Genomic DNA, 27,070 nt, shown 5'->3' on the forward strand with positions numbered 1-27,070 from the left:
CGTCACGGATGGTCGCCATCTTGGACTCTGGCTGAGTAATAAATTCTCCCGCACGAGAGAGCGGGCTTTCTTGACACGCGCTTTGCTGGCAGAGCGTCTGCTTCTCCGCGTCCTTCTCGCGGCTCTGCGGTCGGTGGTTTCCGCGTGGCCCGGAGCGAGGGTAGGCCCCGAGTAGCTTTTTTGCCCGGCTCCAAGATGGACGGCAGCGGGGACGGGGGAGGCCGTTGTGGGGGAGCACGTGGCGCGCCACTGGCCTTTCCCGGGGCTGCTGGGATGGTGGAGGAGTCCGGAGGCCTCCTGCCGCCGTCGGTCAGGGAGGCTGGCGGAGGCGGGGCCGCGGCCGCCCCTGAGAGGCGCCCCCGAGGCGGCGGCGGCGGCCCAGTCTCTTCTTTCCTCGCACAGCCAGGCGGCCCCCGCTCGAGTCCCGCGTCGCCATGGCCGCGGTTCCCGAGTTGCTGCAGCAGGAGGAGGACCGCAGCAAGGTGAGGCCCTCCTCGCCCTCATGCTCCAGGACGGGAGGCCCCGCCGACCTCCCGGACCCCCACATTCCTTTCCCTGTTTCCCGGGGACTGCTCGTGCCGCCGTGTCTCCCTGCGAAAAGCCCTCCACGCGGGGGTACTCGCCGGTCCCCGCGCGCTCTCTGCTTCTTCCCCTTTAAGGGCTGTGCCGGCGCTCGCTGAGGACCCGAGGCGACAACCAGAGTCTCGAGATCGGTGTCGGTAGCACGAGCCCGGGTGGCGGGTACCCAGAGCGCGCGGCGAGTCCCCGGAGCTTCTCTCCGGAGACTCGGGAATGTGCTCTCGCGTGGAAGGTTGTGAAAACTCTTAGGAAAGACTGAACAGTGAAGGTGAAATCCACCTGACATGCCGCAGATGGCATAATTTGGTGCCGTTGCCTTCAAACTGACCCCTCTCCCCCGCCCCCCTCACTTTGGGAAAGGTCTCTTTGGCCCAGATACTGGCGAAATTCCGTCAAGTCCAATCTGACGCTTGTTCCTCACAACTTTGTAAACGCCAAATGCGTCACTGCGGGAATTCTGTAATTTTTAGTAGGCGCTCTCCAGTACTTGGTTTTTTACTTTTAAAATCTTGCGCGTTTATGTAAACCGTCCCCGTGCCCCCTAAATCTTGAGGTCTGAAAGGTAACTGTTGCAGTAAATTCAGGGTATTATGGCCAAGTAAAGATTTAATGGCCAGTCTCTGCTTGTTACTGGTCATTTACACTTAAGATAGTTTGGCAATTTGTAGAGGTGGGTGCGAGCCGCAACGTTATGTGCAGATGAATCATCACCAGGAAAGTTTTTCTGACCGAAAACGAAAAAAAAGAATACAAGGCGCTTTCAAATGTAGGTGACCTGGAAGGCACCTTAGAGTTACACATACTTAAAAGTCAAAGACATCCTTTGATCCACAGCACGTTTGGAGACACTTTCATGTAGTCAGTAGCGAAGTTAACACAGCTAGCTGGATTCTTCCAACAAAGTTCTTGTTGTCGTGTGTGGTTAGTTTCTTCTTCTTCTTCTTTTTTTTTTTTTTTTTAATGTATACATATTTTAGTGTTTATTTTTGAGACGGGGGAGGGGGGGGCAGAGGATCTGAGGTGGACTCCAGGCTGACAGCAGAGAGCCCCTAGGGGGTCTGGGACTCAAAGGTGAGATCATGACCCTAGCCACCCAGGTGCCCCTCACTGCTCTGTTAGTTATTGAAATGCAGCTTTGTGTGTGACAGTAGAGTCTTGATTGGGGTAGTTCTTTTTTTTGAAATTTGAAATAAGTAAACTTAACTTTCTTTTTTTTTTTTTTTTTTAACTGAGAGGTAAGTGGGAACTTGAGACCATGATTCTTTGTAAAATACAGCGGTAGTTTTGTCTATAGAAGTTTAGGTGTTGAATAGGAATTTTGACAGCAATTTGACTTTATTTCTATCACCTGATACCTCACCTCTTCCTCCAAAATCTGTTTTATTACAGCTTTTTAAAAGGAGTTAACTCCTTCAACTATCTTCCTGTTACCACACTAGATTGTAGCTGGCTTTTAAAATAATTTTCCCACCACGCTGATGCTCCGGCAGAATTGGAAGTGTATAAAGGCTGTTTCCTGCCTGTTGGTTTTAGTGGGTGCAGGCGAGGATTGTATGGAATTTTCCTGATTTTTTTTTTTTTAAACGTTTATTTATTTTTGAGACAAAGAGACACAGCATGAATGGGGGAGGGGCAGAGAGAGAGGGAGACACAGAATCTGAAACAGGCTCCAGGCTCTGAGCTGTCAGCAGAGAGCCCGACGCGGGGCTCGAACTCACGGACTGCAAGATCGTGACCTGAGCTGAAGTCGGACGCTCAACCGACTGAGCCACCCAGGCGCCCCTTTTTTTTTTTTTTTTAATTACAAAAATTGGGAAATAATAAAGCTTAGTAAAATGCTACTCTAAAACTCACAGCTTTATTTTGCTTTTATCTGTGATGCTTAGCCATGCTGTGGATCAAGTCTAGGTGGTTTTCACTGTTGAGCAAAAGGGAGTTTGGGACAAGTGTAAAAAAAAAAAACCAAACAAACAGGAAGTCAAATCTTAGGCAAACTATCCTCTTGCCACAATACAGCCTTGTTAGTCAATTGAAATTTTTTACATTTAAAACAAATTTTTTTTTAATGTTTGTTTTTGAGAGAGAGAGAGCATGAGCAAGGGAGGGGCAGAGAGGGAGGGAGACACAGAATCTGAAGCAGGCTCCAGGCTGAGTTGTCAGCACAGAGCCCAATGTGGGGCTCGAACTCAACAAGCTGTGAGATCATGACCTGAGCCGAAGTCGCCGCTTAACCGACTGAGCCATCCAGGTGCCCCTGAAATATTTTACATTTTTAAACTGAAAATGTTCTAAGTTTAAATATTCTGATTATTTTGGGATTTACATGAGGATAAGGGTTCATTGGGTTTAGGTCCACTAGTTAAGTAGGGAACATAAATGATTCTTGAGGGTTTTGAATGCTTGTACAGCAAGTGCTCTTTTTGGCTTGTTCAGCAAAACTAAAAGGAGTATTGGTTTGTATTTGGTAGCCTGATATTTCCGTTTAGTTACATCCGTTAGCTGAAGGTTTTGGGATTTGTCTCCTTTCCCCGAAAGTAGTTGAGGAGAAGAGATACATGATTAATTTTGTTTTTTTAACTAGTCCTCAACTGATAGTAAAGATTATATCTTGGTCTTTAAATTCAGGAAAATAGGTTTTTCCCAAGTTTAGTTCCTGAAAAAGTCAACTAAAGGATTAACACCATTAGGCCTTCTCTTCATGATAAACTAGTAATGAGCTTCCCTGTCCCCCAAAGTTCCCTGGTGTCTGGAGTTTTCTGTGATGGGTAGAGGAAAATAATTGGAGATTATGCGGAACCGTTTTTCTGCAACAATGATAGTTAACCCTGGCCTTTAGTCATTTTGTACTTTCTAGGTTCTCTGAGCCTTCCCTTTGCCAAAAAGTCATTAAAATAGCTGGGCAGCATGTTTGAGTTTCTACTCAGGTTCAGTGTGTATCTTTCTAAGGGTCCTCATTGACTCTTGGATTTTTTTTTTTTTTAATGATTCTTAAATTGCTACTGGACTGAAGCTTAACACAAAAGCTTTGCAAGAGCTAGGTGATACCCTTCCCCACCTACTGCTGTTACAACTTGGTCTTTCACTAGTTGGTTATATGGACTTTGGGTGGATGGTGTCTCCTCAGAGCCAGTCATTAATATTTGAGGTACTGCTCTGGTTTGCAGCGAGTTTTTCTTTAAACTGGTGTGGAAGTTGTAGGGATGCTACTCTCCTCCAGCTTGGATGGAAGAATGACCTACAATTTGTGTTAGTATAGGAACAGTCTTGAACTTTTAACAATACTATAGCAAGTCCAAACTTAGTAATTTTTGTGGCCTGGAGTTTATACTAAATGACTTCATTTTTCTTTTAATTTTCTAAGCTTGGGAAGCATGACTTATCAGAGCTGCCCACACCTTAGTTCTGGATCAGTAACTTGCACACAGTGTCTTAGGATCCTCATTTGTGAATGCCACTTTAGTAGGTCATAATCTCACTTTTTTTTTCTTTCTTTTTTTGTGCTATGGGAAGAAATGGCCAAGGGAGAATTTTCTAGATTCTGAGGTTAAATTTTCGTTCGGTGAGACTTAGATTATGTCTAATATACAGCTTTAGTTTAAGGTGGGATTTCTCAACCTGAGTACTATGGACATTTTGGTCTTGGTAAGTTTTTGTTGTGGTATGTACATTGTAAATGTGTGTTTAGCAATATCCCTGGCCTCTACTAGGTGACCACTCCCTTCTCTCCAGTAGCGAGAGTAAAATTACACATTGCCAAATGTCCCTTGACTGAGAATCACTTGTTAATTCTTCTCTCTGAAATGGTGTGATATGAGTGGGTTAGGTCGTGTTAGAGGCTACTTAGTAAGCCTATTTCAAATCTTGTCAGATCTAGGACTGATAAATTCTAAGGCAACAATATGCTATATAAAATATAAGCGTTGTTGACCATTTTTGAAATTAACTTTCCCCCCAGTATTGAGGAACCAAAGATGGTTAAAGGTGGTTTTCTTCAGCAGCTTCTGGGCAATTGAAGGTTACAAAGGGGCACATAAGTGTTTACCATGATGGAGTTCAGTGCCACTTTGGACAGTGGAAACCTGAGGCTCTGATGACAGCACTTGCAGGACATTTTGGGCTGGGATCGATTGAGTTACTTTTTTTTTAATTTTTGAGAGAGAGACAGAATGAATGGGGGAGGGGCACGGAGCATTCCAGGCAGGCTTCTCCCGACACAGTGCAGAGCCCAACACTGGGCTCAAACTCAGGACTGTGAGGACCTGAGCCGAAATCAAGAGCTGGAGGATTAACCGACTGAGCCATGCAGGTACTCCGGTTATTGAGTTACTCTTAAGAGTATCTTTCTCCTAAAAGAGGGATGTGGAAATCATCAGCTGTTTCATATCCCAAATGCAAGCCATAAATACACAGAGGGGAGTGTGTAAGTTGTAGTTGAAGGCACAAAGGAATGACTGAACTACCTTTGCTTTAGAAATTGGGTCTTTGGCTTGACTCCCTCCCACTTCTCCTTTAACAAATTTGTTGTGATATTTTAAGGTACTACTGTGTGGTCTGGAGAGGAAGGGTAATTTTCTCAAGATAGTTGCTTATGTTAACCTGTGGTATGCGTTTTCTGCCTGAAGAGTTTACGATTTATGTGTCTTGGTGGGTCAGACCCATAAGTTTTCATTCTGGTCAGTGTGAATCATGAAGAGTACAAATGTAGGTGTTACCACTTGCAAAGCTTTTATTTGGCTTTTCCATGGAGGGCAGTACAAAGCTTGAACATTGGTGCTGATGGGTCCCAGGGAACTGGTGAGTTATAAAAGTGAAGAATTGAAATCTTTGTATCAGAATGATCTGGGAAACATGTCCTACTTCTGACACAAAGCAGAAGAAATCCCACCATGAAGCAGGCGACCTCTTTGTATGCTTTTTGTGTCTCAAATTTAGATGACACAAGCTTAACCTCAGACAGTTCTATCCATGTTGCTGAACCATCTGCATTGGTGGTGAAGGTAAATTTTTTTATTCTTAAACCTATTTCTGTTTCATCTTGGGTTGATCATAAAGTAAGATCATAAGGATAAGGTGGTAAATGTTTCTGAATACTCTCATCAACATGAGTAATGTGTAAAATGTCAGGTTTCGGAGGGCTGTGGACATAATAGACTAGGGAACTGCTTGGAGGAGTCTTGGTGGGGATGCAGAGGATTTGAGCTTTGAATGAATTTGTTGGAGCTACTTCCTCTAGCATTGGTGTTTTGCTTCCCAGCAAAAGATCTGTACAGATCTCAACTCATTTGTTTGTGAACTCCTTTGAAAAAATAATCCAGGTATCTAGCAAGTAGATGGATTTTTTTTTTTTAAGTTCTTTTTTTTTTTTTTAAATTTTTTTTCAACGTTTTTTATTTATTTTTGGGACAGAGAGAGACAGAGCATGAATGGGGGAGGGTCAGAGAGAGGGAGACACAGAATCGGAAACAGGCTCCAGGCTCCGAGCCATCAGCCCAGAGCCCGACGCGGGGCTCGAACTCACGGACCGCGAGATTGTGACCTGGCTGAAGTCGGACGCTTAACCGACTGCGCCACCCAGGCGCCCCTAAGTTCTTTTTTTTAATGCTTGTTTATTTTGAGAGAGTGAGAATGAATGGGGGTGGGGCAGAGAGAGAGGGAGACAGAATCCCAAGCAGGCTCTGCAGTTGTCAGCCCAGAGCCTGACCTATGGCTTGAGCTCACAAACCTGTGAGATCATGACCTGAGCAGAAAGCAAGAGTCACTTAACTGACTGAGCCATCCTGGTGCACCAGTAGATGGATTTCTTGAAATGAAGGTATTTAAGCTAATAATACAACTTAATCTCTTTCTGGTTCCTTGTTGGGATTTGACTAGTTCATAGGCTTGCAGCTCTGTGAAGTGATGATTCAGTTTATCCATTCGCTGAGTGCGCTGCACTGACCTTCTTCCAAGCCTCGGTTCCTGTTCTAGGAACTCGGAGCTATGTAGCCTCTAAATGCCCTGCAGTCTGCAGTGTTCTACCGTGGACAGCTTGTGTGTTGGTAGACTACCGGTAAGAATGGTTGGTGTCAGCAGGGGTGGGGCCCTCTGGGTCCCATCTCACCAAGATGAGTGGTGGAAATCTGATCACTTGCTGCAGCTCTTTATCTAGTTTTTAAAGCATGTGACTAACTTCCATAGCTATTATCTATGTTGGTAGCCTGAGATTTTCCAGAAGTCTTTGGTTCCATTGTCTTTGAGGATTAAGATACAATATTGGCAGGCCTGAATTATAGGAAGGGGAGATCCAATTGGTGTGAGGGAGGAAGGAGGCAGGAGATGAAGACAAAGATCTATAAAAGCAGAGCTCCTACGTTGCTTATAGTCCATTGAATTGTTTTTTATGCACCAGTGCTATGATGAAAAGCTGGGCTTGAATGCAGATAATAAACAGGTTTTGGTTACCTTTCAGGATAGAAGAAAACTAACAATTGGAATAGCAATACTTAAACCATAAAGAGGGTTTTGGAGGAGGATATGGCATTAGAATTCCTCTAATAGAACACTTCCTAATGAATTGGAACCATAATACAGTATGTTTCTTAAATATATTTTTTTAATGTTTTTATTTATTTTTGAGACAGAGACAGAGCATGAGCAGGGGAGGGGCAGAGAGAGAGGGAGACACAGAATCTGAAGCAGGCTCCCGGCTCTGAGCTGTCAGCACAGAGCCCGATGCGGGGCTCGAACTCACAGAGTGTGAGATCATGACCTGACCTGAAGTTGGATGCTTAACCGACTGAGCCACCCAGGTGCCCCGAGTATGTTTCATAAGTATCATGTGAGTCTTGCTTTCAGAACTAATGCAGATCTAGAGTGTGTCTTCAGCTGAGCATTTTTGGATTTATTTCCTCACAAATAAGTATTGGGTTATGTAAGGTATCCTTACTTTTCTAGCTGAAATAGCCTGTTTCTTGGTTCTTGTGATCAGAATGAAAATCTGATTTACAAGGCAGGCTTCTTGCCTCCGTTTTGGCTCCATGCTGTTGACACCATTCATGGATGACTTGTCATATTGGCCTTCTCCCTGACACAGGTCTTAGTTCTGTAGGCAGTGGGAAGGATAAAGCAAAATCCTTAGGAAAAAGGAACAGTTTGAAGGGAAGACACACTGATGTCGCATGTGCTAGCGTATTCAATTCCTTACTATGTACAGAATAAGTAAGATTTATTTTTATTTCCAAGGTTTTATTTAAATTTTTTAATACTGGTTTCAGGAGTAGAATTTAGTGATTTATCACATATAACACCCAGTGCTCATCACAAGTGCCCATCCTCTGCTGCAAAGCTAGTTAGATTTAATGGTTATTCAGCTAGTCCCCATTCTAGCAGAACAGTTACTGTGGAGATAATTTCTTTTTGTTGTGTCTTGTCGTTTTGGCTGCATGGTGCTAGTTTAAACTGGAGTCTGTAGTCCCCATAACATTGATATTTTCTGTAAGTATTTCTATTCTCCCTGTGGATTCTGAATTTCAGAATCTACCCTTCTGTGTTGTCCAGTCACATACGTACCCTTTGCCATCTGTAAGCCATTAAACCATTTGAAGAAGGAGCTTTGCACTTGATGCTGTTTGTACCAGAGTGAGTCATAAATGAAATTTGGACCAAAAGTGGTTTTTAGCGGCTCAGAGCTCTGCAGAATTGTCCTGTAACCAGTGTCAGGTGCCCCATCTGTGAAGGTGATGATCAGGTGAGGAAATGCACAGGGATTCTCTATCAGTTTTTCTCCTTTTCAGGTTCTCTTACCACAAAATTTACATTCAGAAACTTAAATTCCATTGTTTGAGACTAGGCAAGGTTTTTATTTTATTTTTTTTAAGCTTATTTGAGAGAGCACACGAGCAGGGGAAGGCCAGGGAAAAAGGGAGAGAGAATCCTAAGCACAGCGCAGAGCCTGATATAGGGCTTAATCTCACAAACTGTAATATGACAATCATGATGTGAGCTGAAATCAAGAATTGGAACCTTAACTGACTGAGCCACTGGATGTCCTGAGAGTAGATTCCTTTTAATTTAAAAAAAATTCTTTTTAATGTTTATTTTTGAGAGAGAGAGAGAGAGACAATGCAAGTGGGGGAGGGGCAGAGAGAGAGAGAGAGACATCAGGGACACAGAAATCCGAAGCAGGCTCCAGGCTGTTAGCTGTCAGCACAGAGCCTGACATGGAGTTTGATCCCATTGACCTCGAGATCATGACCCAAGCTAAGATTGGACACTTAACTGACTGAGCCACCCAGGTGCCCCAGAGAAGATACCTTCTAAATTAACTTCTCAGGAGATACCTGAGGGAACTGGGAAACAGAAAAATTACATGCCTGCTCTCAGTTCTGCAGTTTGCCTCCTTGCTGATTTAAACAGCCATTTTAGGCATTTTGATATCTGTGGCCCAAGTCAAAGACTGACATGTTGGCCTGCAGTGCTAAATAGTACTTTGAATTCTTACTTGGGATAGGGGATAGAGGTGGGTGAATGGGTGAAAGTATATGAAGTGATGCCATCCACTCCTTTATACCCTCCATGCTGGTGATTTATTTAGCACGTACTGTGGCATCAAGCTGTGGAGAGTTCGTTTTGTTGACTAAGAGGAAAGAATGCTGACCTTTTAATCACACTTGGGCTTCCGGAGTCAGGATACAATGCTGACTTAAAAGCTTTGAACATTTCACAACTTTTTACTCCTTGATGATTTATCTTCGGTATCTGGAGGGTTATATGCTTCAATACAAGAAAGTTGATTTAACTTGTGAATGAGAACTCTTGAGTTGGTGATGGATGACCTGAATGCTTAGAATTTTGCCGGTATCCCTTTTTAGACAACTCTTTAATGCACAAATACAGACTTACTGTGCTATCTGGGCTGTTTTTGTTTGGTTTTTGATGGTTAAGACTATCATGTCAGGTGGTTGGATTTTTGTTTGAATCCCTTCCTGGGGCAGTGTATCCAGGCAAAAATGATTTCTTGCTGAAGAAGCTTGGGTCCTTGATATCCTACTATGGTGGAAAGTCTTGGGGCGCCTGGGTGGCGCAGTCGGTTAAGCGTCCGACTTCAGCCAGGTCATGATCTCGCGGTCCGTGAGTTCGAGCCCTGCGTCAGGCTCTGGGCTGATGGCTCGGAGCCTGGAGCCTGTTTCCGATTCTGTGTCTCCCTCTCTCTGCCCCTCCCCCGTTCATGCTCTGTCTCTCTGTCCCAAAAATAAATAAAAAACGTTGGAAAAAAAAAAAAAAGTCTTTTGAAACCTTTAGGTGTTTTTGCTATTTCTCTGTGTCCTCATTGCAAAAAATGAAATTTGTATGCTTACAAGAAAGGAAGGCGGTAACATAATAGTCTGGAGTTTTACCTCTGTGTGGTTGAGAGTATAGGAAGAAAGGTGAAACCAGAGTAACTTTTTTAAAAAATGTTTGTTTTTGAGAGAGAGAGACATAGACACAGAATCTGAAGCAGGCTCCAGGCTCTGAACTGTCAGCGCAGAGTCTGAGTGCGACTGGAACTCATAGCCATGAGATCATGGCCTGAGTGGAAGTTGGAAGCCTGATCAACCTAGCCACCCAGGCACCCTGAAACCAAAGTAATTGTTCTGTGGAACAAAAAGCAGTTGGGAAAGTCCATTGTAGCTTTGACTATAGTGCTTAAATGAATTCCATTTACTAGATTACATTCCCCTGGGGTCCTTCAATCCTAATTCACAACGTAGTCTGTGTGCAGTTTGTAGGCTCATAGAGTTTGCTTGGCTTGTAGTGAGCTAAAATGGAATTGTCGGCATGTTAAAAAATTGGCTGGAAACCAGGATTTGTGACTTCTTCAGGAACTGGAATCTTAGGCACCGTAGCAGTTGTTTAAATGCACGTTAGACCTGTTCCAAGGGCTACTCTACCTTTCTAGCAGTATTTCTGGACTCTTTTATACCTGGCCTGCTTTATCTCCTAAACTGCCAGACGCAAACATAAGATAGACGGGATGGCCAGTATTCTCTGCAATTAAATTCAGTGTGTATTTTGAGATCTTTTTCAACATATTTGCCCAGTGGTAAGTTAACAGAAGGAAGGAAGCTTTTATCAGAAATGTCAGAGTTGTGATAAAATGAAGTGTCCCTGACCTTGGGGCTTTATCTTTGTTTGCAGAGATCTCATAAATGGACATGTGAAAATTAAGCCAAACAAGCAAATATTTCATAGGAGTCATCAAGAATTCATTTTGAAGAAGTGTTGAGGTTGAGATGTCAGGGACTGTTAAAGTATACTGCGATTTTATTAATATTTGATGTTTGAATCTTATTTCTTAGAGGAGAGCCACTGTTCCAGGGCTACTGGTTTTTGCAATTTAAAATTTTTCTTCGTTGCAGTGCTTAACAGGAAAGGGGGAGTACTGGCAGCTTTTAAGATAGAAAAGAGAAAGAAATAATCCATGCGTTTTTTTGTGTGTGTGAATCCATTTTTTGGTGTCTTTATAGGCCTGGTTGAACCAGATTTTCTAGTTTCAGAAGTCAAACCTTGGTCTTGAACTTTTTATTTTGAGGCAAAGAATCCACCGGGACATGCATACCTTTGTATTCCCTGTTCTCTCGCCTCTTGATGCCAGTCTTCACTTGGCATTCTCCAGGTGAAGTAATCTAGAGTGTTGTGACATGTTATTTCAGCACTAGTTTCCTAGTTGGGTGGAAGAGGGATGAGCTGCTTATGCTGGTGCGCTGTCAGGCCATGTTTGTGTCAAGTCTTCAGATTGACCATCAGCTTGTCCGCTTTAAAAATTAGGAAATTCATTATATTTTAAGTTTAGTAGGAAAGCATTGTAGCCACTTTTTCACAACACTGAAGTTCTTCCAGTTTTCTCCCCCCAAATTCTTAAACTGGCAAAAATGTGTTTTGGGGTATTATTTTCCTCTGAATTACCAACTCACAGAATCAGTTACTTTGGCTTCCAGGGCAGTGTTTTCACACTTGTCCCTCGTGTAACCACAGTGGGATTTTATAATTCACCTCTTGTGTCTAGATTTCTCACCTCTTTGAAACAATCCCTGAATATAAATTGGTTCACTCTTGAGCTGGATTTTTCTTTCTACTCAGGAATCTCATACCACTTTACTGTTGTTCTCTTTGTCTTCTCTTTTCTTAGTTTCTAACTTCTTTCAATTCTGTGTACTATCGGGTTAATGCCTTTTGAATGTTATTTGTAGTTTGGGCATTTATGTGAGAAGTTCAAGCTTTCATTCTGTCTAGTTCAAGACTTCTTACTAGTACAGTTGAAGTGTTTGGTTAAATGTATTTTTCACATAGACCTAAAATCATGTAGTTGCTTTGTTCAGATTACATAAATATTTTGGACCTACCTATCTGCAGGTTTCCCCGCAATTTCAAATAAACTTAAGAGATATCTCAGCTGACTTTGTCATAAATGATCTTTTTTTTTTTTAAATTTTTTTTTTAATGTTTATTTATTTTTGAGACAGAGAGAGACAGAGCATGACCGGGGGAGGGGCAGAGAGAGAGGGAGACACAGAATCTGAAGCAGGCTTCAGGCTCTGAGCTGTCAGCACAGAGCCCGATGTGGGGCTGGAACCCACAGACTGCGAGATCATGACCTGAGCCGAAGTCGGACGCTCAACCGACTGAGCCAGCCAGGCGCCCCAATGATCTTGTATAGAACACCTTTTAATTACTAGCTTACATTTTTAGAAGCATACTTTTTAACACTACAGTGAAATTGAGACTAATAGCCAAAAAATGTATTTCAGCTGAGATCTGTATCTGTGGACCTGAATGTTGATCCCTCGCTTCAGATTGACATACCTGATGCACTCAGTGAGAGAGATAAGGTCAAATTTACAGTGCACACCAAGGTAAGTGACAGAATGACTTCAGTAATCAAAGCAATGTTAGGTTACAGCCTTGTGATTCACAGTGATGAAGAGACATCCTCAACTGAAATGGTTGCTTTTTTTTTTTGGCAGTGTAGAACTACTGCTGAGTGAGTACATCCCCTCATCTTGCTTGTAGTGAACATCAGATAAATGCTCTTGGTTCAGCATTTTCCACTATGGTGGAGCCCTTGGGCTGTGGGTATTGCTGATATTGTATATACTCTGCTCCATGAGGAAGCTGAACCAGACAAAGTGATACAGGTGGAGCTGCCTACTATACAGAGCACATCTTCCACCTTTGTTTTTAATTAGCATGCATGAGAAGTGTTTGCTTTCTCCGTATTTACTAAATTATTGGCCTTTGCCCCTCCTGTTTCTTGTGATTAGGTACAATTTCCAGAGTTTTAGTTTGACAAAGGCAATATGCTAATCTGAAAAACATGGAAAGTAAATGTAATTTTGCAGAATCCATCCTTTGTGGAACATGTTCAGCCTCCTTTCTCCTTCCATACAAGTTAAAATGTATTGAATGCTTGTCTTATGCCAGGCATTGTTGAAAAGGGTTTATTTACCTTTATTTTATATTTATTTAGTTTATTTATGGATTTAATTTTCTCTTTACAACAACTTTATGATGGTATCCTATTATCCCTATTTTACAGATGAGGAAACTGAGCCACATGTTTAAAGAAAGTAAATGGCTGAGGCACAATTTGAATTAGGCAGTTTGATGCTAGATACAGGCCACTTCCGGCATACAGACCTGCTGTCTGTATGTAGGGTCCTCTCCCATGTGGTGTTCTTTTAATACCTTGGTGGCTTGATTAGCATGCCTCACTCAGGAGGCAGTGTGACACCTATGGGATTATATCTACCTATGTGATTATATCTGCCTAAGTTGACCTCAGGTGGAGTTTTGTGAAAAGAATTCCTTACAGAATATGTTGAATCTTAGCTATGATTTTAGTGGGAAGGTCACGTGTTGCTGCTTTTGTTCTTTACTGGGTCTCACTGAGATGTTTTATTATGCCGAATTTTCCCATAGCGCAGCCCAGGAAATCCAAACCACTTTATCAAAAAGTGGTAGTTACCAATTAACTTCTCACTCTGCTCTTTACAGACAACGCTGCCCACGTTTCAGAGCCCAGAGTTTTCTGTTACAAGGCAACATGAAGACTTTGTGTGGCTACATGATACTCTTATTGAAACCGCAGACTATGCTGGGCTTATCGTAAGTGCATTTTAGAAAATCAAGTCAGTTTCTTCTACCTTATTGTTCATTTTGTTTAAAGAGACTTTTACCCACTTTTTATAAGGGGTTGTGAAAACTGATTTCATCTACCAACTAGAGCAGGTGTTATTGGTAAAGGCTAAAAACATGAGAATGGTGTTATAGCTGTGAGGTGAAGCATAGTCTTATGACCTGTATAAGAGAAGAGGCTAAACGGTTTCATGATTTAAATCTTCCCTATCTTTGGGTTTGGGGTTTCTCTGGTACTTTCAGCCATCAAGAATTGATTTCTAGGAAAACCTCAGTAGTGCTGATGGCGTACATTCAGTAGATTTCTCAAAAGTGTTGTAGTCTGCTCAAGGAGTGAGGGAAGCCGTTGTCTTTGTGTGAACAAAAGTAGTATTGAAGCCTGTGTTTGAGAATATTCTCTTCACTCAAAATTAGAGTTGTTTCCTTTAATATCTAGAGACTAATTTTGATGGTGCTTCATCAACTTCATTTTAGCGCTGATTATAGTATTTACATTTTAAACTTAAATGGAAGCAGGCTGATATTATACCCTATCAGTCATCCATCATAGGTAACCTGAACAAATGCTTGCAGTCTGAGTGTCCAGGTGTGGGGAGGAGATTTCTTTTTTATATGGCCAAAAGGAATCAGGTTAAAAGAAAAACAGAGATTGACCTGTCAGCCCCACTGGGATGGCTGCCTTCTGTGCATAGGCACTGAGTAGAACACCACCAGGACAAGAATACTCTCAAGTTAATCTGCTTCCCCTACAGATTCCGCCTGCTCCTACAAAGCCTGACTTCGATGGCCCTCGAGAAAAGATGCAGAAACTGGGAGAGGGTGAAGGGTCTATGACCAAAGAAGAATTTGCTAAGATGAAGCAAGAGCTGGAAGCGTAAGTGGATTTTCTTGACAGGACGGTGTCTTTTGAGAAAAAAGTGGTGATGTGTACAGAAATCAGGAGAACCTGGCAGCTTTTCCAAAGTATGGCAGTTAATTAGTGGCCCAGTGCTGTCTTGTAGAACTACATTTTGCAGTTTGTACTTTAACTTTGATTCTCTGGGGGCCACTGACACTGGATGGACCCAGTTGTTTCCCCTCATGTAGACCATACTCAGAATGCTGGTCTGGCATAGTGAAGTAAACCTTTGTCTTTATAGATAAAGACTCTCAGGCTGCTGATAATGTACAAAGCCTTACTCCCTGTAGTTTGGTTACTGGAGTTATAACTGAAACTAGATTGCAGTGATGGCTCTTTCAAGGCAGCACTCTGAATAATAATCATATTGATGGTTTGAAAGAAGTCCAGGTTCACAGGAAGCATATTTTAACTTGGTTATAATTTATTTCAAACAAAAATGGGTTCTTTATTCTCTATCACGGTTGGGGGTTTGCATTAAAGTTTCTTATGAAATTATTGTACTTCTCTCTTGATTCCCTCCCCCTTCCATAATCAGTGTGGTGCCCGTTTCAACAGCTCTCTTCTGTGCCTTGCCCTACGCATGTCCCTACTCTCTAGGGCCAGTGCTCGTACGCCTCCAGGTACTAAGTCATTCCCCGCACATGGCTTGAGTGTCTATCATGGGCTGTTCTGAGCATAAAGCACTGAATGCAGCCAACTGAAGTCCTACCATTGAGAAGTTTAGAGTGATCTTTAATACCTAGATTGAGATGAAGTCACTTTATAATGTCTAATAATTCTAAGGCTTAGTAGATAGACTTCAGTGCTATGTACATGGCTACAGGATTAAAGGGTTTTCATTATTTTACAGAAACCATGTTCTGTGGCTGCTAAATACTAGCACTGATTGCATGTAGGTTTGGACTTTTTGTAGACTTGCTCAACTCTGGTTATACTTTACTTTTGCCCTTCTTTGGGTTCGTTCCACAGATTCCCAATTGGCAAATGCCGTATTACCTAATTAGATATAAAGGTATACCAAAATGTTTTGGTCCAGTTCAGGTGTTTCACTTAGTGGTATGAAGCAGAACAGTGATAACCAGGACCAGTATTGGTCGTTGAGTCGATTGGTGCCAGTTGAATTCCTTGTGTGCTTCTCTTCCAGTGAGTATCTTGCAGTCTTTAAGAAGACTGTGTCCTCTCATGAAGTCTTTCTGCAGCGGCTCTCCTCTCACCCTGTTCTCAGTAAAGATCGCAACTTCCATGTGTTCCTGGAATATGATCAGGATGTAAGGCATTTTTGTTCCATTTCCATGATCCAGTGAAAACACACATGACCATATTTTTAAAAATACGCTTGAAGGGCCCCTGTCTGGCTCAGCTGGTATATAACAGGCGACTCTTGATCTCGGTGTCATGAGTTTGAGCCCCCTGTTGGGTGTAGAGATTGCTTTAAAAAAAATAAAAATAAGACATGCTTGACATATTTTCTGAAAAATTGACTTTTAAAGTACTGAATTTTTTAATGGCATAATGGAATCCTTTTTTAGATGCTGTTTCCCTCTGCCCCATAGATCCATTGTGTAAGACATTTTTGAAGATGCTGCTTAAAGATTTTTACTTTTTATCCCCCAGTTAATTTTGGGATTATTAAGAGGAATTTTGATTCACATTTTTTTTCTCCTTGGCTACCTGTTTGTTGGAAGGAGTCCTATGCTTTGCCCTTTTTTTCCAGTGTTATGTTTTTTATTACTTAATATGAGTGAGGCAAGCCCTGACTTAAAAATTTCCTCAGCATTTTTTTTTTTTAAGTTTGAGAGAGGACAAGCCGTGGTGGGGGTGGAGGGCAAAGAGAGAGAAGGAGAGAGAATCCCAAGCAGGCACTGGTGCTGTCAATGCAGACCTGACACAGGGCTCAGTCTTGTGAACTGAGATCATGACCTGAGCTGATACCAAGAATCAGATGCCTGACTGAGCCACCTAGGCATCACACTTCAGCATCTTCTAACCAGTGAGTTTCAATAATTTAAGGATTTAAAGGCCACAAAGACATGCCTGGCTAGCTCAGTCATAGAGCATACAACTCTTGATCTTTGGGTCATGAGTTCAAGCCCCAGGTTGGGTGCAGCGCCTGCTTTAAAAAAAATAAAAATAAAGGCCAAGACTTAGTGCTAAGTAGCTTCCCAAAATAACTTTAGGTCATGCTTTTAGAATTATTGCTTGTATTTAGGTTTGGCTGTTTATTCGATATTTTAGATCTAGTGGTAAGATGGAAGTATCTTCTGTGTGTGCCTGTGTTAGTAAACAGTACCACTTAGAATGTATTTAGGGTTTTTTAAAGATTTAGAAAAATGTGTGTGCCATAAACTGTTTTTTGGATTCCTCCCCCCCAGCTAAGTGTCAGGCGGAAAAATACCAAAGAGATGTTTGGTGGCTTTTTCAAAAGTGTGGTGAAAAGTGCTGATGAAGTCCTTTTTTCTGGAGTTAAAGTAAGTGGCTTTTAGCTGTTGTAGAAAATTCTGACTTCGTGTGAATAGGTGACCTTTTATTTCTTCAGAAGAGCTATTTGGGAAACAAATGGTATTAACTTCACAGAAATGTAAATAGTTTTTTCAGATTTTGGTTATTTTTTATCTACTCATTGAATTTTCACTTATTCTCTTAAAATACCCTATTCTCTCGAGGAGATAAGAACTTTCACACACTTAATTGTTCCATTTTCTCCTTTTCTGTAAACAAAGCAGTTGTTCAATTATTTTTAGAAAGAAAATAAGCTACAGGATTAGTATTTCATGCTATTCTCCAGAACTACAGTGTCCAGACACTTTGGTAGTCTCAGCCACATGCAGCACTTGAGCACTTAACATGTAGTTACTTAGTATAATTAAAGAACCAGATTTTTAATTTTACCTATGTGTTGGGTTTTAAGAATTTCATAAGAAAAGAATATAAAGTATTAAAAGTAGTTTCACCTCTTTTTTTTTTTGTTGTTGTTGTTGTTTTTAATGTGGCTACTAGAGATTTTTTAAATAGCACATGTGGTTCACATACTTCTGTTGGACAGAGCTGTTCTAAAAGACCAAATTGACATACAAGTCTCCCGTTTGCCCTGGTGATAATTAATCTCTGACTCCTCAGCCCCCTTCCACTGATGGTTACCATCCTCTGAGTTACCATCTTGTGTCTGACTTTTACCACTTTTGTTGAGGGCTTGAGCAGGGAGCCCAGAGTACAGGTGCTGGGTGGAGGGCGTTGTCAAAATTTGTAACTCTAGGACTTCGTCCTTGCCGTGTTTTAAGGTGTGTCGGCCTGTCCTATACCCACACATGCTGGATGTTTGGCATCCCTGGCTGGTATGCACCAGATTTACCCCCCATACACACAGATGTGGCTAGGTTACAATCTAGGCAAGAACCACTTCTCTACCAGGATTGCTGGATCTTAGTGCCAGAGTTTTCCTGGGCATTGTTGAATGACTCTTCAAAGTGGTTTTCTCTGTTGACATTTCTTGCCAGCATTTGGGTTTTCCCAATCTTGGGTATGAAATGCTGTTTTGTCAGTTTGGATTTCCCTGATCCATAGAGGTTAAAGTTCTTATGGATGAACTTAGGTCCTTAATGTTTCTTTTGATACAAAATACATTCATATTCTTAAGAGTTTTGCTTCTTAAATATCTTCTTTTCCTCTTTTAGGAGGTAGATGACTTCTTTGAGCAAGAAAAGAATTTCCTCATTAACTATTATAATAGGATCAAGGATTCATGTGCAAAAGCTGACAAAATGACCCGATCTCATAAAAGTAAATACCATTTACCCACTAGCCACCTTAGCTTTGCTCAGTGTGCCAGCTTTGTTCATATACAAAGAGCTGTCCTTATTTCTGCAGATGTTGCAGATGACTATATCCACACTGCAGCCTGCCTGCATAGCCTGGCTTTAGAAGAGCCCACGGTCATCAAAAAGTAAGTTTTTCTTGGAAAAGCATTTTCCCTTTCCGTTAGTCAAAAACTCCTGGGTGGTATAATGAATAATGAGTATAATAATTTCACTTCTGCTTTTGAGTGCCAGCTCATCAAGAGTAGATGATCGTCTCCAGCACTCAAATCTTATCTACCCTATGAATGTAGACAGATTTAAGGTGTTTGTTGGGGACTCGGGGCACTTCTTACCAAACATGGTAGCTGTTGTCAAAGCCTTTATTTTTGTCAAACTGTCTCCATTTTTTAATTGATTTGCTTTAATTTTGGAGTTGTCTCTGAATGAAGTTTGCTTTGTATGTTCTGTGGCAAATGGTGCTTTGTCTGGTAATGTCCTGGACTTAACATTTGTTTTGGTTAAGGTGGTCCTAAGGGTAATGCAATGACCCCAGTCAGATTTTTGAGCTTTTTTATATGAATTTTTCACAGTTTCTCCATCCTGAGCATTTCTGATGTGAGATTGTATTCTACTTAACACCTAGGGCTTGGTATAACAGGTATAACATTTCTGATTTGAAGGTGGAAGTCAGGCTAATAGCAGAACCCAGGTGAAATAGTAGCTTTTTGTTTTGTTTTAAATAGTATATTTATGGCTTTGGGATACCCATGGTAGTGGCTCTTTAGAACCTGCCCTTGGTTAACACAGCTTTGGCATTGGTTAAAGACTATCTTGGGACATGGTTTCTGCATGGCAAGGTGGCTGAAGGGGCGGCAAGAGAGGCTGATACCCATGAGTGTGGCACTGTCCGTGTGTGCTCAGTTCTGTAACCGTCCTCACTACTAGATTGCGCCAATTGGTGATGAAAGTGCTACTTTGATAAACTGATTGTAAAGCACTAAAGGCTAGGACTCCTGCATTTACTCATTCATGTCTTAAGAGTATTGATAAGGTCCTGTTTCATACATGATTTTAAGACCTTCTGCCAAAATCATGTGTATATTTTCAGGTACCTTTTGAAGGTTGCTGAGCTATTTGAAAAACTTAGGGTAAGGATTTCTATATTGGTCTTCATAATATTTTATAATCTGTAGATGTCTGCTTAGGTGATGGTGACTTTTACTTTTTTTTAATAGAAAGTAGAGAGTCGAGTCTCCTCAGATGAAGATTTAAAGCTGACGGAACTTCTCCGATACTACATGCTCAACATAGAGGCTGCTAAGGTAAGTAAGACAGGAGTTCCTGCATTGGAATAATTCGGGACCACCTTGCCAAACTGAGAGACATTTGAATTACCATTAATTGAGTTCATTCAGGAATAGCAAGGGATTTGCAGTTTGGGGAAACACATGCTATAGCAAGGTACAGGCAAGTCTGTTCAGTGTTTGGGCTGGGCTTGTATTTAGGAGAGTGAAAAAGGGATGTCCAGCCAGAGTCCAAGCAGTAATCCTTTGGCTTGTATTACTTAAGAGCAGTAGGGGTGATGCTGAGTTGATCAGATAGTAATTTGGGGGATCGTAGGATATTGGATATGGGTGTAACTGAACACACACCAAAAGGGCTATTTCTGAAGGAGAAAAGGTTTTGGGGTTTGTGAGTGTTTATTGAATTGCAGTTACTGAGTCATAAACCATTACTTACCAAAGGCAAGACTAAGTGGTAAGCAGAATGACCATTGGAACGAAACATGGATTCACTGGGCATAACACTAAACAAAAATATTTAAATTACTCCTGCTGAATCAGGCAATGTAAAATTAGGGAAAATAATCATTAGGAAGTAGGAATTCATTATTTCCCTTATAGTCATTTTATTTTATTTTATTCATTTGTCTTTTGGCATGTTTCCTGAGTCTTCTATTTGGATTTTTTTTTTTTTTTTTTTTACATTAGATTGTATCTCATTTTCTATTTTAATGGACTTAAGAGCTGATGATAAACACAGATTTTTTGAGTGAACACAAGAACACATAATTGTATGTTGAATCTCACATATCTATCAGATTTTAAATATGGAGGTAACTTGTACTTTGCCATAGGTTGCAAATAGTCTTTATTTCAAATGAGAGCCTGGGGTTAGACTCCTCAAGGCAGGACTTGTGGGGCAGGGTTAGAGGAAGGTTCTTCCTGCCTCACTGCCTAGTTGTGTTCTAGCAGTATCACTGGATGCACCCAGTAGTGCCTGCCTGTGTTTCAGTAGAAGGTGGTTAATTTTCTGAACTTGCTTTCCGTGACTGAATCAACTAAAAAAAAAATCCTTTAGTTTTCACTGTTGGTTTTTTTTCTTGATCCATATAAAGAATTCCAAAACCTCTCGACAATGCCATAAGAATTGCTGTTCCCAGCCTAATCTTGAGATTAAAGAAAACATAAAAACATGGGAGGGGAAGGTAGAAGTGGATTAGATTGTTGCCATCTGACATTTCAGGCAGTGCACTGACATCCACGGTACTTGGGCTGGTTTTTAGAGTGGTTCAGGTACTTAGTCTTTCTGTTGTGTTCTCTGGCGATTTTTCAGGATAAGTTTAACTACCATGTCCTTTCTGTTAATTTTCTTCTCAGGATCTCTTATACAGACGCACCAAAGCCCTCACCGACTATGAGAACTCAAACAAAGCATTGGATAAGGCCAGGTTGAAAAGCAAAGATGTCAAGTTGGCTGAGGCACACCAGCAAGAATGCTGCCAGAAATTTGAACAGCTCTCTGAATCTGCAAAAGAAGGTTGAGCAGGGCTATTCTTTATTTTTGCTTTTTATTTGGAAATAATTCAAGCTCACAGAAAAGTTGCACAGAAAGTAAAAAGAACACCCATATATTCTTTACTTGGAGTCACCTAGCTGTCTAGTTTGCCCCTTCTGCTTCGTCTCTTGCACGTGCACCCATGCTGCCACGTTTGTGTTTATAAATACACGTGGGGTGGTCTTTTTTAGCCATTTGAGATTAAGTTGTGTGTATTATGGTCCTTTTATCCCTAAGCTTTGTTGAGTATTTGTCTTACATCCATATAGTACACTTACCCACTTTGGTAAACTTTAATACAACACACTCCAACCTGCTCTCTCTATTCTCGTCTTATTGTTGGCCCTAATAATGGCTTCCTGTCTGGGGTTGCCATTAGGTTACCATTGCTCTTGTGTCTCCTCTAATTTGGAAGGAACCCTTCTCAGGCCCCCACCCCTTCACCTTTTTTAAAATGACATTTGCCTTTTTGGAGACCATAGTCTCTACAAACAGTGTTCTTCGTTTTCAGATGGTCTATTTCTGCAACGAATAGGTTCTAGTTATGCATTTCCAACAGAATATTCTGTGAGTAATGTGTCTTTCGGGTGTCACATCTGAAGGCATGTTCTTTTCGTTTTCTCCTCATTTGTGGTGTTAATTTCTTTGCTGTATAGTTAATACCCACGTCACTAATCAACTGTGTGAGGAGACCATTTAAAAACCCTGCAGATAGTTTCTCCCTAAATTTAGACTGTGTTGAGTCTTGCCTGAGCCAGCTCCTACTGTGCTGGTTGCAGAAAGATGATTCCCTGCTCCCCAGTTCTAGTGTTCTCTTCCCAAGCTTTTGGCATCATCATCATCCATTAAGCACAAGCCTTCCCTTCTTTTGCACATTTCCTTTCTTGTCATTGTTAGTCATGGGTTTCTATTTTTGAAAATAGTTTTTTTTTATTTTATTTTATTTATTTTTTTTATTTTTTTAAAATTTTTTTTTTCAACATTTTTTATTTATTTTTGGGACAGAGAGAGACAGAGCATGAACGGGGGAGGGGCAGAGAGAGAGGGAGACACAGAATCGGAAACAGGCTCCAGGCTCCGAGCCATCGGCCCAGAGCCTGACGCGGGGCTCGAACTCACGGACCGCGAGATCGTGACCTGGCTGAAGTCGGACGCTTAACCGACTGCGCCACCCAGGCGCCCCGAAAATAGTTTTTAAATTCATTCTTGTAGTCCATTATTTTGGCGCTCAATTTGTCCAGACTTAGGGGGAAGCACCTTTAAGTTGGCATGTCCTATATCTTCTCTAGCCCTAGAAATCACCATTTCTTCCAGAAGTGTAGGTTCTGTTTAGTTATAGAATTGTGACAAGATTAGGGTGTTGAGTGTGCTCATTTCTCCTGGGGTGTCTCTCTAGGCCCTTCAGGAGACAGAGCCAGGAAATGGAGGTGTGTGTAACTCTCTCTAGGAGTCATGGTGGCGATACAGTTCCAGTCCACAGCCGCAGGGTTCTTTTTTGCCTTATCTCATTCCAGAGTAGGGGGGATTATGGCTTAACTTTATTGGGAGATAGTGTTCCATTTCCACAGAACAGGAGTGTAAATTGTAGTCTTTTCCTTATTAGGCGCGGGGCGGAGGGATGGGGTGGTCTAACTGCAGTTCTCAGGAGCCATGGAACATGCTAGAGCAAAAGTCAAGAATGTGTCTTCCTGAATGTAATTATAGTGGTAACTGTACTTGATTCACTCCCACACCTTGGCTTTCTGTGACAAATCCCTAGCTCATTTTAAGACTGTTTTCTCAGAATTCCCCCTCCCCCCACACCTTTGGTTCCAAAATCCAGGCATATCTGAAAACATCCTGATACTAGCAATAAGCAATAGAGTTCTTGTCCTTTGTTTTGTCTTGGCTTATGTTTTCAGTACTATAACTTAGCTGTAAGGGACAGAGCTTCTCTGTACAGAAATCTTGCAAAAGCCATGCCGATATGCTCATGTGGCCGTCTTTTGGATTCTTTTGAAGGAACCTTCTTGCTGCCATAGTAAAATAAATTCTTGTCCTTTGTTTAATGAGCTAATTTTAGGTTTTTTGAGAAACTTCAAAACTATGGAGTTGAAATCTTAGATTATTATGTAGGTCAAAGTTTGGTAGCTCTGACAACTTTAGAGAGGATTAAGGAAAAACTACAAAACTTTAAAGTGGTGCCAATTTAGGCCTGTCCTGATTGCCTAAGCTTTGTCCATGTGTTGTTGGATTTTTATCCTCTTTATTCAAAGTGTAAGCCTGGGTGTACTATATTTGAAAGTACAGTGTTCTATGGGATACTGCGATGAATGGATCTTAACCTGTTTACCTCTGATCCGAGTTCTTTCTAAACTTCATAGCTGAACTGATGAGTTAGTTGAATGAGCACGGTACAAGTGATAGTGTGGGCAGGCATCATGGGTGGTCTGACAGGTTAGTGTTGAGTCCTGGTCCTGGGTGCAGGCCTAGAGGCGGGAGGTGAGTTTATCTGGACATCCGGAAAGACCTGTTTACTATATCCAAGGTAGTGTTACTAACTTATTGTAAGTGTTCTTGCAAGTTTTTACTTTTTCATGTGGCTGCTTTCGTATTTCTTTTGGTTAGTGCTGCACAGACCTGATACAGTATGTTTGCTCTTGAGGACTAGAGCACCAGCTTGATCTGGGAGATTTGAGCAAAGGAGTGGTGGTTCTCACTCGTGGAAAGAATCTGAGGGAGGAAGTACTTATTTTTGGCTTACCCTGATTTCTAATGGGGCAATAGTCCTGAACAGCATTTGGCAATAGAAAGAATAGATGTAAAGGTGGCCTGTTGTACAGATCACATCCACAGAGAAGCTGTCTGAACATAAGTGGTCATTTGAAAGTTTAAAAATAATCGTTTAAAATAGTCATTGGCGCAGGTATGTATGACTCACGACCTCTCCCGGCCCTCTTTCCACAAGCACTGGGAGTTAGAGGTTTGGGGCAAGACTGACCATTTCAGAGATTCTCCTAAGTAGTCCGTGGCATTATCTGGATTTTGATGTTCAGTGATTGAGTGCGGTGTTCATTTTAAAGGCAGTGGCAGGCACGTTACTACGTTGTCCGTAAAATGTCAGGTGTGTGTCCCAATCACTGAGGTAATAAAAATGTGAGAAAATGTGTGTATCAAAGCTTTGAAGATTGTAAGAATGATATTTGGAAGTTAAAGATGAAAATTGTTCAGCTTTTGTTGGTAAACTCTTTTGCAGAACTAATCAACTTCAAACGAAAGAGAGTGGCAGCATTTAGAAAGAATCTAATTGAAATGTCTGAACTGGAAATAAAGCATGCCAGGGTAAGTGTTTTCCTTCACATTAAGCCAGAAGCTTTTTAGGGTTCAAGTTCTTTCCCAGTTCACTGTCCCAGTGTCATCAGGCAGATGGGGTTTGCTTTGTGTGTGTGTTTTTAATACTTATTTCTAAGCAAGTGTGCATGAGCAGGGGAGGGTCAGAGGGGAGCGGGGCAAGGTCAGGCTCCACCCTGACAGCAGCAAGCCCATGTGGGGCTTGAACTCATAAACTGCAAGATCATGACCTGAGCTGAAGTTGGAAGTTCAACTGACTTGAGCCACCCAGGCGCCCCTGCGTGTGGTTTTAATCTGTAATGTAGGTGGGAGTTGTTGGAATATTTTTTTCTGCTTGCAAGCCAAAGTTCTATAACTTATTGATGAAATACTGCTTTTGAGAAGAAGATATACTTGTCTTCTGATACTAATTTCTTTTTTGTTTAGGAAGGAAAAACTTCCTTGAATATTTAATGTCTAGCTTAATTTAATACAGAAAAAATGGAGAACAGTGATCCTCAATGTTAGATACACATTAGAGTCTACTTAAGGAGCTTTTAAAGACATTTTGGTGCACAGACCAATTCACTCAGTTTCTGGGCATGGCTTTTTCGGTGGTTCGTGGATACAGTTGAGTTTGAGCACCAGAAATGCTGTAAGGCCCAAGACAACAGGGTCAGCAGAGAGCCACTGGAGAAGGGGGAGCAGTCACTGGCCAGTTGTCATTGGTTAAGCAGGAAGACCTTGAACATACGTGTGTATTTTGAATTTCTTAGACTGTAACATTTACTTCTTAAGTCCAAGTCCTGTTGTGTATGAACTTTTAAATTGGGGTTTTAGAGTGTCATGTATACATAGATCATAACTGTAACATTCTGGACCTTTTTAAAGTTTATTTATTTGAGAGAGAGAATGTAAGGGGAGGGGTGGAGGGGAGGTGGAGGGAGGGAATCCCAAGCAGGCTCCATGCTGTCAGTGCAGAGTCTGATGCAGGGCTCAATCTCCCAAACTGTGAGATTGTGACATGAGCCGAGATCAGGAGCCGGATGTTCAACCAACTGAGCCACCCAGGTGCCCTTCATTTCTTTTAAAATGAGAACTTTTCTAAAGCAATTTGTGCTAGGTCCTATATGAATATTTATCATTTATAATCTCACTCATGAAAATTTGTAGCAACTTTTTATCTGGTCTTTCCAAGGTCTTCAACTTCAAAAAACAACTCTTAGATAGCATTTAGGTTAAGTCACAGTAAGCAGAATTGGTGTGAGTGCATTGAGAGCAGACCTCGGGTGGGGGAGGTGCTGGATGGCCACCACTACCTTCAGTGGTGAGCCTCTCCAGGCTGCAGTCCCAGACCCTCCGAGGGGAGGAACTTGACAACATGAAATTGGTGTGCAGGTTGTGATTTAATAAAGAATAGGACCAGCCCGGTTTGGCAGGCTTCAAATCTCTTGTGAAAAGCTTTAAGTTGGTGGGTTTGAGTTTACCTCTTACAGATATGTAGGAGGTCTGGAATGTAAAACGATTCATTGGTCTACCTTGACTTCTTTCTTCCAGAACAATGTCTCCCTCCTGCAGAGCTGCATTGACTTGTTTAAGAACAACTGATCTGCCTTTTCTCTGAATGAAGGACACAAATGTGAAAGAAAGCCAGCGTCACTTGCACTTAAATCATTACCACAGAAGATTTATTACCTTTGACTTTAGTTTAAAATTATGTGAATAAATATTTTGATTTCTAAAAATCTTAACACTTAACCATGTTGGTTTAAAAATACTTCTATTGCATGCTACTTGGACATAACTAATCCTTTCCTTACGCATTTAATACCTCAAAGTGGGCAGAATCTAAATGCTGGGTTCTCCTGTAAATTTGTCTTTAGTTCTTAAAGAGTGCAGGAAACATGTGCCTTCTGGAAACAAGTATAAGCAGTTGCCTGGCACATGTTGTCTCACTGTTTCATGTGCCCATGTTCCTACAATTTAGAGTAGGTGCCAATTACAGCAAATAAGTCAGCTGCTTGTTACAGGTAACAGACATTCCATTCCTTAATTAAGGTGATTTGTTTTCTCCCTTCTTATGGTTCTTCAGTCACCTTAAATGATTGCACTGTAACAGGAGCAAGATCTCATTTGTCTTTATATACCATTTGCAGCTTCATTTTTTGGTAGTTTGGTAAATATTTGAGGGGAGAGAAGTATCTTAAGGTTATAAAAAACAAATCATATGGCCTATTTTAGAAGATGGCCATTCTACATTAAGAAAGATGTGAATCCCTTCCCTGACCATAGGGTGTGTGTGTGTGTGTGTGTGTGTGTGTGTGTGTGTGTGTGTGTGTGTGTGTCTGTGGACTTTTTATAAAGTGTATAATAAAATAATAAATCATGTTACCACATGGAGTGTTTTTGTGGAAAACAAGGCCCAAGTTGCCCCAGGACTGCAGTTGGTGCTCGCTTTTGATGGTGGTGAGGGCTTCAAGGTCTCTGCCCACATCTT

General features: G+C 41.5%; 1 protein-coding gene and 1 non-coding gene across 4 annotated transcripts; both read left to right on the forward strand.

The window, feature by feature from the left end:
- The first annotated feature begins 23 nt into the window (after positions 1-23).
- SNX5 (sorting nexin 5) lies at positions 24-26,331 on the forward strand. 3 transcript variants are annotated; one of them, XM_058684815.1, is made up of 14 exons: positions 24-160; positions 403-482; positions 12,345-12,449; positions 13,591-13,701; positions 14,484-14,605; positions 15,777-15,900; positions 17,005-17,100; positions 18,304-18,409; positions 18,497-18,572; positions 19,535-19,574; positions 19,662-19,748; positions 21,087-21,246; positions 24,500-24,585; positions 26,131-26,331. In XM_058684815.1, the coding sequence occupies exons 2-14, from the start codon at positions 435-437 to the stop codon at positions 26,179-26,181; spliced, it is 1,212 nt and encodes a 403-aa protein (XP_058540798.1). In that variant the 5' UTR covers positions 24-160; positions 403-434; the 3' UTR covers positions 26,182-26,331. The 3 variants fall into 3 exon arrangements, with proteins under 3 accessions (XP_058540798.1, XP_058540797.1, XP_058540799.1); XM_058684816.1 differs by having other exon boundaries at positions 54-160; positions 407-482; XM_058684814.1 differs by lacking the exon at positions 403-482 and having other exon boundaries at positions 47-160.
- On the forward strand, positions 6,470-6,706 carry LOC131486461 (small nucleolar RNA SNORD17). Its single transcript, XR_009249362.1, has one exon. It is a non-coding gene; the product is annotated as a small nucleolar RNA SNORD17 (small nucleolar RNA).
- Positions 26,332-27,070: the final 739 nt, after the last annotated feature.

This window comes from Neofelis nebulosa, chromosome 9, assembly GCF_028018385.1.
Source record: "Neofelis nebulosa isolate mNeoNeb1 chromosome 9, mNeoNeb1.pri, whole genome shotgun sequence".
Taxonomy (NCBI): Eukaryota; Metazoa; Chordata; class Mammalia; order Carnivora; family Felidae; genus Neofelis; species Neofelis nebulosa.